Raw genomic sequence first — 13,556 nt, forward strand, 5'->3', positions numbered from 1 at the left:
AAACAAAAGTAGTCTGAAAAGTAAATTCAACCAATCTACAGGAAATACAAAATACAGGAAATACATTTTGTAAATGTATTATTTACGAAATACATGAACGTGGTAAAATATACCATGGGGATGGAATCAGCTAAATCTAGACATGAGCAACTGAAAAGGCAAACAACTCAATTTCTTCACCAAATAAACTACAAGGGAAATAATACATAAACTGAGGGAGAACAGACAGATTAAAATAGATAGAGATGACATATCAACCAATGGCAATGTGTGGACCTTATGTGCATTCTGATTAAAAAAAAGGAAAACTGTTTCCAAAAAAAGTACAGCTACTTATGAGACAATTGGAAGTTTGAATATTAACTAGATATTTGGTATTATAGAATTATTGGGGTTGTTCAGATGGGACAATGCTATAATGATTATGTTTTTAAAAAGAGTTCTTATATTTTAGAAACACATGGTAAAATACTTACAGCTGAAATGATGTGTCTGAAATTTGCTTCAAAATAATCCAGAAAGAGGGAAGATGAATTGGGGGTGTGACTGAGGCAGGACTGGCTGATGGTTGTTGGAAATGGGCGATAAGTACATGGGGGTCCATCACGCTATTCTGTCTACTTTTGCTTGTATTTGAAATTATCCATAATACTTTGTGAAAAAAGGCAACTTCAACACAAAATCGCAATGTTCTGAAACAGCTTATACTTTAACAAATAATGCTTTCATATTTCAAGAAATGTTCATAAAAGATTTTCAGTTAACACAATATAGCAGTAGAACATTTCTAATCCAGTGGGGAAAAAAGTCATAAAAATTCAGTCCTAATACATGTGATTTAACACAAAGTTTATTTGGCTTTTAAGTAAATACCAATGTTATTTTCAATAAGCATGAGGTATAAGGTCACTCAACTTTAAACTCTGGTTCTTAGTCTTTCTCATCAAAACTTAAACTAAAAAAAACTAAATTACCCCTGGATATAAATCTACAAATTCTTAGAACATGAGTCATTTGAAACAACACAAATACAACAAGCATGCTGAAGTACGTTGATTTTAAAGCAATCTATCGGGAAAGCTAAACGCCACTTTAACTAACCTTCTTTTCCCCTCTTTCCAGAAGAGTTGTAATGTCTTCATCCGTCAGCTCACTTTCTTTAGAAGCAAAAACATGTGTGGCCCCATGACGTATCATTTGCAACATTTCCTCTTTTGCCAGCTTGTTAGACTGTTGGTCAATGAGTCTTCCTAATTATAAAAACAAAAGTTGTACATATTCAATTATATTCCAGACAAAGCATAGCATAACAGGTCTAATCAGACATTACTACATTTAACCCTAAGTAAACCTTTATAATAATAGAAAATTAGCGAGCTTCAAAGTTATTTTTTAATGACCCACTCTCCAAGTTTTTCTCCTACCACACCTTCTATTCTCAATGTGAATTTCCTTCAGTAAAATCAGTCAACACTCAGAAGCACAGAAACACTTTTTCATGTTCAAACTTCATTTTTCAGATCAAATTTCTCTGTATGGAAAGGTACCCCTCTAATAACATGTTTTAAAAATTTGTAAACTAGACATTTTATCTGCAGAATAACATCAGGAACTTCAAAAGACATGCCATTGACATTCAACTATAAGCTAGGAATGTTCACCTGTCTCTTCCATACACTGAACACACGGCCCTAAATTAGGAAGATCAGCATCTTTCTAACTAACTTTTTTATCTCATTAAGTTTGCAAATTTTTCAGTCAACTTTCATTAAAAGTAATCTCCTTTGAAGAAAATTGCATGCATTTTTGCAAAAAAACCACCTAAGTTTATAGGTATACATACCTTGTTGTATAACAATTGAGTCGAGTCTCAGTTTAATCTCCGCTCTTTCCACAATCCTTTCTTCAACAGTGTTGTCAGTGATGAGACGGAACACACGCACTGGCTTCTTCTGACCAATACGATGTGCTCGATCCTAGTAGGAAAAACCCTAACATAAGATATTGGGTATTCTGGATAAAATGTATAATATAGCCACCATATGCTATAAAATTCTGAACATAAAATTAGTTCCTAAACTCATTACACCTGCCACTTTTGAAAGGATGATGAGGAATAGTAGCAATATCTAGAGACCCCTGGGAACAAGGAAATCTGCAAATATTCTACCATATCATTAATGGAAAACTTCCAGAAGGACAACAGGCAAAGTTCCTTTAAGATGAAAACTAGATGGAACTAAAAACTTTGCGATTAAATTACCAAGTATCTTTAAGCCACTAAATAGAAACATCTTCCACACTAGCCAGGAGTTTTGGAAGTGAGGGGCAAAGTAGTTAACTAGGATTGCTATGGTGGCAAGGGTCAGCTTTAGCTCATCATGAAGCAGTTCTTTCTGCTCACAGAGGCAATTCAGGGATCTGTAGTAGAGGGTCATAAAAATTAATGGGATATTAATATCCTTACCATACAGTGGTCTAGAATTGGTCCTATGGTTTATAGTTGATAGAGGTGACAGGTGGCAAATTCTGATAATATAAAAACAGCTGGAGGGAGTGTTTCTAAAACACAGAAGCTGCTAGAGCAAACAGGTGAAGGGAGGAGGGAGGTTGAGAAAAAAAATTAAAGAAAAGGGTTCAAAACAGCCCTTGTACTAAATATAAAAACACTAGAGCCCAGTAACAGTTTTAACACAGCACACTGAAAAAGAATGCAACACCCCTACACGTATTTAAAATTTCAAACTCAAATCAGTAAATCGTGAAAGATCAGTCATACTCCAACACTTTTAAGAAAATGAAGTGTTATCATTAATAGATTTTCCAGTTCACTAACACTGTAACTTACTGGGGCTTACTCCTATTTAACTCATATCAAACAGGGAGTTTGGCACCATGCTAAAGTAACAATAATTATGCCAAAGCATGTTGATTTAAAAACGTCCCAATGGTCAATATTTTTTCAATTCTCTATTATAAAAGAAAAGGAAGGACTTCTAAGCTATGCCTCATTGGCATGTGACTTTAATTGCTCCCAAAGACAGTCAATTGTCTAACTTCTCGGGATTTTGGATGCATAGCTATTTTGCATCTTTTTACTTTTGAAATTATATTTCTTTATCTTAAAATTTGAGTCACATTGACAGAAGTTGTAGCTCTAATTCAATAAACGACACCATGATGAAAGGTAAGAGAAATACCTCCCTGAAAATTTCTTTTTAGATAAAGGGTAGACTAGTTTTTGACGGTGTCCTTAGGTAACAAATATTTTCCTGGAATATATTCCTTTGTTATCTTTTTACCTTCTTGCCCCAACTGTTTTATTACAAAAGTTAAAATCCTACCTCTCCCAATTTCGTTGCTAAGGATTTTAATATATTTAGTTGTTAAGCAGAATAATATTGAGAAATTAACTGTTTAACCCTTTTCATTAAAACATATGCATGTGTCCTCCTCAATATTCAAGATTGGGGAAAAACGACATTTGTGTTTCATGATAAAAGCCAAAATCGACTACAAATGCTATAGTTGGATTTGGGGTGTATGTGTTTGTTTTCATTTCCTTTATTTTTGCAATTAGCATAGCAACTTCGTTTTCCAGAATAATCTATTTTGATATCTACAAAACCTCCCAAAATTTGTTGTTACCATCATAAATTATCTTTGTGCTATGCAAATAGCAACTGTATTCTGAGTTAAGATAAATTTCTGGCATCATTAAAGATTACTAACCATAGCTTGCAGATCAACCTGTGGATTCCAGTCTGAATCATATAGTATAACCACATCAGCACTTGCCAAGTTAATCCCGAGACCTCCAGCCCTGGTACTCAGCATAAAGATGAACTTGCTACTGTTAGGAACATTAAAGGCCTCTATTGCTTCCTTGTTTTTTTAATTGACAGAGGAGATGTAAGAAAAAGAGAGAAAAATCAAATTACCAGAGTCCTTAAGAAAGAAAGAAACATTTTTAACATGCATACTCAAAGCCCCACTTTATAATGCTCTTTCATCTTCAAAAATATTTAAGTATCTATCTATCTACATACTATACTCTGTGAATTGCTGTAGAAAGTATATTACATAAAGTTCCTAATCTTCAGAAGCTTACATCAATAGAGACAAATTTAGAATAATCACATAGACAAATTTAACTAAGCAAGTAATAAGTCATTTAAATTATTTTAAAAAATAATAGTAAAAATGTTTTAATTGAGTGAGAGCTGAAATATATCTAGGAGGTAAAATGTCAGATATCTCAATTTCATTCCCATTAGTTTATAAAGGATTAATAAAGAAGGTACAGTATAGAGGACCAACCAAGAGAGAAAAAGGTTTAGAAATGGGAATGAGAGCAAAAGATAAAGGTTAAGTAGACTTATTTCCATATGGCGAAAAGGGGCAAATAGGGAAGTAATGAGGAACGTCAGGAAGGTAATCCAGGGATATTTAGTAAACAGTCTTAAAAATTAATGGGATGTTAATATCCTTACTATATAAAGATCTCATACAAATTAACCAGAAAAAAAACACTAAGACCCCAATAGAAAAATGAGCAAAAAAAGGACAATTCACAGAACAAATACGAATGGCTAATAAACACAAGAATAATGTTCAATCTCACTAGTAATCAAATAAATGCAAATTAAAACAACATAATACCATTTTTTGAAGATTAAAAAAAATGATAATACTCAATGTTGACGAGGGGGCGGTGAGACGGGCACTCTCATACATTGCTGCTGGGAGTGTAAATTGGTACAACCTTTCTGGAAAGCAATTTGGCAATATGCATCAAGAGTCTTAAAAATGTTCATACCCTCTGACCCAGTAATTCCACTTCTAGGAATTTATCCTAAGGAAATAATCAGAAATGTGCACAAAGATTTATGTATAAGGACTTTCACTTTAGCATTATTTATAATAGTGAAAAATTGGAAACAACTTAAACGATCAACAATAGGGGGATAAGTTATTTATAGTACGTCCGTAGGATGAAATACTACACTAAAATTATTTTTACAATTATTTTTTACTGATATAGGAAAATACAACACAACTTTATATATAGTGTATATAATATAATATCAATTACTTATATATATTACATATACACAAAATATTGGCCAGGAAGACTTTTATTTTCCAAATTTCCTTCAGCAATCACATACTACTTTTATAATCACAAAATACAGGAAGTTCTATTTTTAATGAATGGAATGGCATGGTCAGAAGTCGCAGGCAGAGAAGGTGACTCACTGCCGCAGTCCATATAGAGGGGACAGTACAGAAAGCAGCATGGTGTAGTGAGAGGCAATTTGGTGTAGAGGAAATAGCAAAAACCTGGACGTGAATAACTCTACTATTTATTACATATGTGGTTCTGAGCAAGCATTTAATCTCTCTGAGACACAGTTTCAAGTGGAGAAAATTATACCAATACTTTACTGGGCTGCTGGGAGAACTCAATTGGAACTATAAGTTCCCTAGCTTATAGGAGTTGCTTGACAAATATTAGTTCCTTTCTCTATACAAGTGAGGAGGCCAATTAAGTAAAGTTCACAGGAACTGAGTCAGACGATGATCAGAGACTTAGCCAGTTGAATTTAGCTGCAGCAATGGAGAAAGGGCAAATCTGAGAGCTACTGAGAAAGAATTGTTTATTAACAGCTAGCAAACAATTAGAGTAAGGAATCAAACGTGGTCTTCCCCTTCTTACTGTGAAAATAGATGAAATGATTGTGATTCCCATTGCGTAATGGGAAAGCAGGGCATCTCCAAAAAAAAAAAAAAACAGTTGTGACTTTGCTATACCTAAAGTCAATATATGTAATTCAAAGTCTCTGAAGGGAGAAAATTATTTGAAATTTCAAGAAACCAGAAGAATTTGGGTATAATTAGGTAACGTCCACATTGTTCGTGAGCAGAGAGATCAGTGAGAAACGCAAATCGGCAATTTGAGGTCAGAAAGCCTACTCTTCTGCCTCAGTATCATCTTTATTCCAGGAAGAAAGGCCGTCTTGAACGGTACTGTGTGGATTTGGAGAAACCCATTCTCAAGAATAAATCAGCAAAAGCCCAATAAAGCTTCAAGTTACCATTTCAGAGAGAGTAAAATACCACAGAGTAGGGAACAGTGTAAGCTTTGAAACATCCCCATATTTGTAAACGTTATTGTATTGTTTCCCCACAGTGGGTTGCAGGAAACCCTTAATGCCTGCCATCGGCACTATCCTATGCTACAGCCAGGCTTCAACAGGGAGGTGTACAAGGGACAGAGTGCCCACTGCAGCTGCGGAAGGAAGAGGGACTCGTGCTGAGAGTCTCTGTGGCCTGATAAGGGGCCCTAAAGCTGAGAGACAAAAAGGCCTGTGTGCAATTTCATGACATGCGATATATACTGCACTACACAGTTTAAAATGCAATATATACTGTAACGCAGTTTAAAAACTGCATTCATAACAATTATAGCCAATTATCCTCACAAAATTGTCAGAAAAAAGAAGCCTAGGTATTAATTTTCCTCTTATAACACAAGTTAAAGATACTGAGGCTCAGAGAATTAAATGGCTTGCATACACTACAAAGTGGTGGAGTTGGTGCTAAAATTCAAGTCTTCTGAAACCAAGCTCAATGCATTTTCCACTATACCATGGAATCACGATCTTTGCCCAGAGCATGAGTATAGACTTAAAACAGAGGCCAAAGACAGAGCCCTGAAGGATCACAGAAAAGAGAAGATAAATTAGCAAAGCCCTCCCCGAAAAAAGTGCTTTAAAGGATTTAAAATACATTAGACCCATGACATTTGTGAGGGATAATCTAAAGAGCTGTAAGAATGTCCACATCTGAGAAAGATACTGGGTGCTGGGTAGGCTTCCTTGTCAGCTAAGCGACTCATTCCTGCACACCAACCTTTTACTACTCTAAGATCCAAACACATGATAAGCACCTATACCGACACCCCGTTTCAGTTCTACAAAATCTCTGTAAGACTGAGAATATTCCTTTTACAAAATTATGTTTCATGAGTCTTTAGAGTTGCTCATAACCTGGAAAAATCTCAACTGTTAAAACTCCACAAATGGCAAGGGTCTACTGTAGGAGGCAAATCAAGAAAAGAAAATGCCATAGAATCAGAGGTCAAAGAGTAAGCTGAGAAACAGTAATCAAAAGCTCAGAGATAGCAGAGGTTAGAGGCAGTAAGGATACAATGGTGTAGTGTCCTTTAGATAAGTGAGGATGTCTTTAAAGACCTTGGGAAGGATGACTTGTAAAGAGTCAGTGTAATGGAAGCCAAATTGAAGATCTCAGATAGAGAGCAAGGTGGCAGTGAGAAATTAATGTACCTAGCTAAAGAAAAGGTCAAAGTTCAAAAAACTCCCTAATGATGAAAAACAAGGCTTAACTGAACTCTGATTTTTGAAGTCTCGTTTTATTTTCTCTTCCTCACCTCTCTTTCTTCATGTGGGGTTTGTCCATCCAGTCGACAATACTCGTAACCACGCCACATACAATAATCCTCCAAAATATCCAGCAAGCGAGTCATCTGGCTAAAAATGAGAACCCTTGAACCTAAACCATTTCACCAAAAAAAAGCAAGTTATTCGACTTACATTAAACCAACTTGAAAGTTACAAAAATAAACATCATATGCAATATAAATATATAGCACATGAACACTCCACTAAACACACACACGCCCCTTCAAGGGATGCTCTACAGAATTATGCGCTTGTTGAGCTGTGCATTTTTAAGGCCTTCAAAATCCTCCACAAGCAATGAGATGATTTCAAGTCTACCTTTACTCCGTCCTGAAACAGAGTCACAGGTGATGGGTCCACAAAGTCCTTCACTAGACTACCACAACAGTTTCCCAACTAGTCTCCTGTTTCTAGTCTCTCATCCTCAGTAGATTCTCTATGCTGCTGCCTAGGTTCTCTTCCTACCATATAAATCTGATCGTGTCACTCTCCACACCAAATCTTCTATGAACTCCCCCTCACTTCAAAAGAGTCTAAACTTCTTCAAGCATGGTTTAAGTAATTTGGCCCCAACCATCTTCCCAGATTCATCACCTGCCACTCTACCCCAAATACCATAAGATCTGCATTCCTTTCTTTCACACCTCTGTTTCATTGCCCTGGAAAACCCTTCGCTTCCTTTTTCCCATGCTTTACTCCTACACATTCTCCATTGCTCACCTCAAATGTCATCTGTGTGACAACTTCCCCAACTCCCAGTTTCTTAACATATCACAGCGCTTATCACCATGAAATGCAACTATTCCTCCGCACTACACTGTGAGCTTCTCCAAGGGAAAGACTATTCTCTTATACATCTTTGTCTAGGCAGACCTTAGGACAATTCCTGGTAAATAGTAAGTACTCAACAATGTTTGCTGAAGGAGAGAATGAATGATTAGTGTTTATGAAAATTGTTATTCATATACAAGTCATCAATATTAAGTTATTTCACGTTAATTTAAAGATTTGTAACTCACCCTGTTCTTTGAGTTTGGCCAACAGTTTATCAAGAACTACCATTTTACCACTGTTACTGACAATGTGCTCATCAGTGGTATAAGGTGGACCAGGTTCAGCACCATCAAACAGGTAAGGATGATTACAACACTTGCGAAGCTGCATCAGAATGTTTAAGAGTCGCATCTTGTCCATCTTGCCAGCAGAGTTTAAAACATCAATATCTTTCATCAGGATTTTTGTATACCTAAAGTTTTAAACTATAATTAATCATCAACTATTAGAAAGGTTTAATGCCATCAAGAAATGTCCCTGTGGTGATCAGCTTGGATTCTCATTTAAAGACAAACAACAAGATTTGATTTGAGTGTAAATTTGATCAGCAAAACTAAGAAAGCAGTGAAGATTTGAACATTTTAACTTGTATGCTGCCTATAAACCTGTTTCCTCCTGCTTTATCATTACCAAAAATTGCCATCAGCTAATAAATATTCAGATAATTATATCTGGTAATTATTCAATAACTACAATATTTGCCAAAAGATGCCATCCAACTTTTACCTGTTTGTGCTTAAAACAATCACAATTTCTTATACATGTTGTCATAGGTCATTTCTTTCTGATTCTATAAACGTCTTTTCTAGACCTTCACCTGGGCAAAAACAGACCTACATATCTACCTGAACAATAATAATAATTATAATCACAGCCAACTTGTACTGAGTGCAAGTGCCAGGTATCAGGTCAAGGGCTTTATAGAAATCAACTTGTTAAATCTTCACAATTCTGAGATACGCACTAGTATCACGCCCATTTTACAGATGGAAATTCAGGCCGCTAAGAGGAGTCAAACAACTTACTCAGGGCCACAGAAAAGGACAAAGCCAGGGTGTGACCTTATGTCAGAATCCAAAGAATATACTCTTCACCACTATCCTAAACTGGCTTCAATAGTCGAGATATAATTACATATTATGTGATCTAATTTTATGTAAATAAGCAATGTTTTGCTTCTCTTAGCAGCAATATTACATTATTAGCATGTCTAATTTATGATTCCTTGTGACTTCCTTTGTCAATTTCCTAGTTTGCTTGTATTTATCCAACCATCCCAGCTTCTGCTTTTGTAATATCTACAATCACTGATGTTTTCACCCATCTTATTGTCACTTATTGTTATTATAGTTATTACTATTTTCACTGATGGAAAAAAGCAAGAATAACAAACGTGCCAGTGACATTAACCTTTAATTCCCATAAGCTAAGTATTATTATCCCCATTTTACAGAAGAGAAATTGAGGTTATTAAACTTGCCCAAGCTAAGCAGCCATTAAGATGCAAAGCATAGGATTCAAGCACAGGCCTATACACTCCAGGCCCATGCTCTTACCCAAAGGTTAAATAAAATACTCATCAATTTTCTGTTAAAATATTTGAACTACTTAACTCGACATTTAAACATGAAATGTGTAATTTTTGTACTAATGGCACAACTGAACCACTACAAAGTTAATTTTTTAACAAATCCTTATACATAAATCAATTCTAATGGAAATAAAAGAGCTCACCATTCTCGTTGCATTTTACTCAGCCCCAAGTAAATCTTTATTTCCTTTTTAGGAGGCAGGCTCTTCTCTACATCAGTTTTTATACGACGTAACAAAAATGGTTTTAAAACCTAAAAGTGATAGTTTTTATAAAGTTTATAAAACATGTAATATTATAAACCATATATTTCAATGACAACACCCTAATGTGAAATTTACTTCCCACTGCATCATCTGAAAAACACTACCAACAACAGCTGCCAACTTTCTTGGTAAAGAAGAACCAAGTAATGGCCACCTAGAAAATCAGAATAGGGGCCCTAAAATAGACATTCATAATTTGATGGCACAAAATACATTAAAAATAAAGACAATATTATTGATTATTGAATAAGCGTGGAAGAGCTTTTTTAAAAAAAATCTGCTGTCATATGAGCTTTTTTAAACCTTCAAAGGAAATCTGGTGAGAGTATGGATCAGAGTTTCTAAAAGTGAAATAAAAATGCAGGAAATCTCAAAATGGTTCAATATATGAATGAGGACAAAATGGTTCAATGTTAAGGAAGATAAAGATGAACAGAGAAAAAAGATGAAATAATCAGTGTATATCTGGAAGACAGATTCTATCACAAATGCCAGTGCTACTATCCATACAGAATCTGCAATGTGCCAGACAGTGCTCTACGAGCTTTACATAGCATACTGAATCCTTACAATAAATCCTTGAGGGAAATGTGATTACTTCAACTTCAGTAACATCACCAAAGTCACTCTGCTAGTAAGTGGTAGAAGCAAAATTCAAAGCCAGATCAAGCTGATTCTATAATCAGCTCAGTCCGATTCACTGTTGTGAGTCTGGGCAAGTTTCGGAACCTTTCTGAGCTTGTTTCCCCATGTCAAAAAAATTCTGATATATGTATATACCAAGCATTTTTAAATGGGGATAATGACACCTATTTCCAAGGCTGCTGCAACAATTTGTGGTAGTACGTGTGTGGAGCTTAACCACAAGCTGTCATTATTACAGATCTACAGGTGATAAGGAAAAGGGAAAAGTAAAAAACTTCTGGTCTCTGGTTTGGGCCTCTTAAACTTGTGTAGGAGAGACTCTTAAGGGTCTAAACTGCCTGTGAGACATTTAGGCAGAAAGACTCGAAGGCAGTGGGATATGTAAGTCTAGAGCTAGAAGAGAAATATAGAGACAAATTTGGAAGTTAGAAGTATACAGGTGGTAACTGAAACCATGGAAGTGGATCCCCAGGGAGAGCCTGCATGAAAAAGAAGATCAAAGACATAGCCATACAAAATACTACACTTTCAGGGACAGAGAAAGAAAAGTCCATAAAGGGGACTGGCAGAAGCAGGCAAAGAGGGAAGAGAAAATCCATTCCATACCCAGAAATCATACAAGAGTTTTGAGCAGGAGGAGTGGTCAGCAGTGCTAAATAGTACAGAGAAGCCAAGATACTGACCAAAAGGTGTACCGTGAATTGAGCAACTGGAAAATCACTTGCAAAATAAGTTTCAGTTGTATGGAATGGATAGAAGCCAGTGGTCAATGGATTCAAGAGTGAAGAGAAAATTAGGTAGTGGCGATGGAGAGGATAAACTACTCTTTCAAGAAGCTTAGCTATCAAGGGAAGAAACCACAATCACAGCTAAAGATGGACACAGTAATGAGCGAGTACTGTTTCGTACATGTGTGAGGGCGGGTGGGTATCAGTAGGGGTTTGAATTTAACAGGGGAGATATTTGAGATGTGGAAAGAGAAGAGCCAATGTGGAGGGAGAGGTAGAAAATTCAGTCAATGAAAAGGATAAATCATGGAGAAACGTCCATAAAGAAATAGGAAGAGATGACATCCAGCGTTCATGCTGAAAGAATTAGCCATCGACCAGAGAAAGCATACCTCTTCCGCTCAGGCAGAACACAACACAGATGCAGATACCTGTGGAAGATGGATAGCCTTGAAGGAATTCCTACCTAATGCCTTCTGATTTCTCTTTGAGAAAGGAATGGATACTACCTGCTGAGGGAGAAAGAGAGTAGGGGATACTTGGGATAGAAGTCTTGGGGATATTGGGCAAGGTCTGAAATAGCTGTTGTAGGAAACGGGAAAGAATGCTGCAGAAGGCCATACTGAAGGATCACCAGCATCATCAAATCCCAGCTTACATTAGGGAACACGAAATTGTAATGGTTTCAACCTATACAGTTGTATAATCTTCTTTATCAGTTTTGAGCAGCCCCAGCACAGAGTAGGTCACTCTGCTAGTAAGTGGTAGAAGCAGAACTCAAACCCAGAGAACGGAGACACAGTTACACTATTCTAGTTTAGGGCTTTCAGGGCTGAAATGGCAGACAGACAAGACAGCAAGGGAGTTCGGGAGTATTGGCAAATGAGTGGTTCAAGTGATAGAAAATGGGCTCACTGCTGGATACAGAAAAAAGTAACAGCAGAAATGGGCTGATGGATGGGGAGAAAAAGCAGGGGTCAGGGACTGAAGGTCTCTGTAAGAGAATAGATACAGGAGTAACATGAGTGAAAGAGCTAGAAGAACATAAGTTATCAAAGAATGGAAAACTGGTGTTTAATGAATGTGAGAGAGTCACCTGGTGTTGAGTACATGACAAAGAGAATGGGTGGTGGGTGAACCTGCAAGATAACTTGAGCTTCAAAGGAAAAGTTCTACACATGACAGTGGAGAAGCAGTGGCTTACAAGTGGCACTGGGGAACTAGGAGAATACTGATACGATCTTGAGGACCTGTGGAGTATAAGAGAGTGAAGACCCTCTGCTGGAGAGGATCACATTATCCACGGCTGAGAGCTGAAGCTAAAATGCTGTTCATAGATTGGCTGAGGATATAGTAGAGTGTATTTCCCAAAGAGGGATGTTGGGAGGGAGAAGCAGGGAGACTGAGCCAAGAGGTTAACCCGCAAGTTCAAATGGATTCTATGGCAGTTGGTTTTCTGGCTCCGTTACACACATTTAATTACTAAATCTTCTTGTCTGCTATTACTTACTGTGTGAAGTCTTTCCACGAGTTTTTGATCACCAAGACAATTTTTAGTGTCAAACCAAGAATCAAAGTCCTGTGGAGGGGTCAAAATTCTGCAGTAAGTGCACAGTTTTTCTTTTAATAAGCTCAATATCCTATAAATTCTTATACAACTTATATAGCAATAATTCACTTTAAAAGCACTTTCAGAGCCAGCCCCAGTGGCCTAGTGGTTAAGTTTGGCACGCTCCACTTCGGCAGCCCAGGTTTGGCTCCCAGGGGCGGACCTACACCACTCGCCATGCTATGGTGGCAGCTCACATACAAAAAAGGAAGACTGGCAGTGGATGACAGCACCTTCAAAAATATGTTAACTGTGATGGCCAATATTATCTACTTCTGAAAATAGATAAAATACTGGAGCAGTTAACAAAATCTGAACCCCATTACACAGAAACTCCATCAGTAGTTTTTCCTTAAAATGCTTTTATTAGGCTTCCCCATACCATAGTAGCATTATATC

The 13,556-nt window shown here is 36.7% G+C and overlaps 1 protein-coding gene across 7 annotated transcripts in view; it reads right to left on the reverse strand.

Moving 5' to 3' along the window:
- Positions 1 to 13,556, reverse strand: part of SMARCA1 (SNF2 related chromatin remodeling ATPase 1) — a 67,946-nt gene that overhangs the window by 37,763 nt on the left and 16,627 nt on the right. For 4 of the 7 annotated variants that reach the window (XM_044763667.2, XM_044763671.2, XM_044763670.2 and 1 more), the window contains exons 9-16: positions 13,059 to 13,127; positions 10,053 to 10,162; positions 8,504 to 8,730; positions 7,454 to 7,575; positions 4,820 to 4,855; positions 3,733 to 3,885; positions 1,844 to 1,976; positions 1,102 to 1,250 (exon numbers count right to left, since the gene is read on the reverse strand). In XM_044763667.2, the coding sequence (XP_044619602.1) occupies positions 1,102 to 1,250; positions 1,844 to 1,976; positions 3,733 to 3,885; positions 4,820 to 4,855; positions 7,454 to 7,575; positions 8,504 to 8,730; positions 10,053 to 10,162; positions 13,059 to 13,127 (999 nt within the window). The remainder of the gene's footprint in view (positions 1 to 1,101; positions 1,251 to 1,843; positions 1,977 to 3,732; positions 3,886 to 4,819; positions 4,856 to 7,453; positions 7,576 to 8,503; positions 8,731 to 10,052; positions 10,163 to 13,058; positions 13,128 to 13,556) is intronic. The other 3 variants (XM_044763668.2, XM_070502271.1, XM_044763672.2) reach the window with 1 other exon arrangement.

This window comes from Equus asinus, chromosome X, assembly GCF_041296235.1.
Source record: "Equus asinus isolate D_3611 breed Donkey chromosome X, EquAss-T2T_v2, whole genome shotgun sequence".
Taxonomy (NCBI): Eukaryota; Metazoa; Chordata; class Mammalia; order Perissodactyla; family Equidae; genus Equus; species Equus asinus.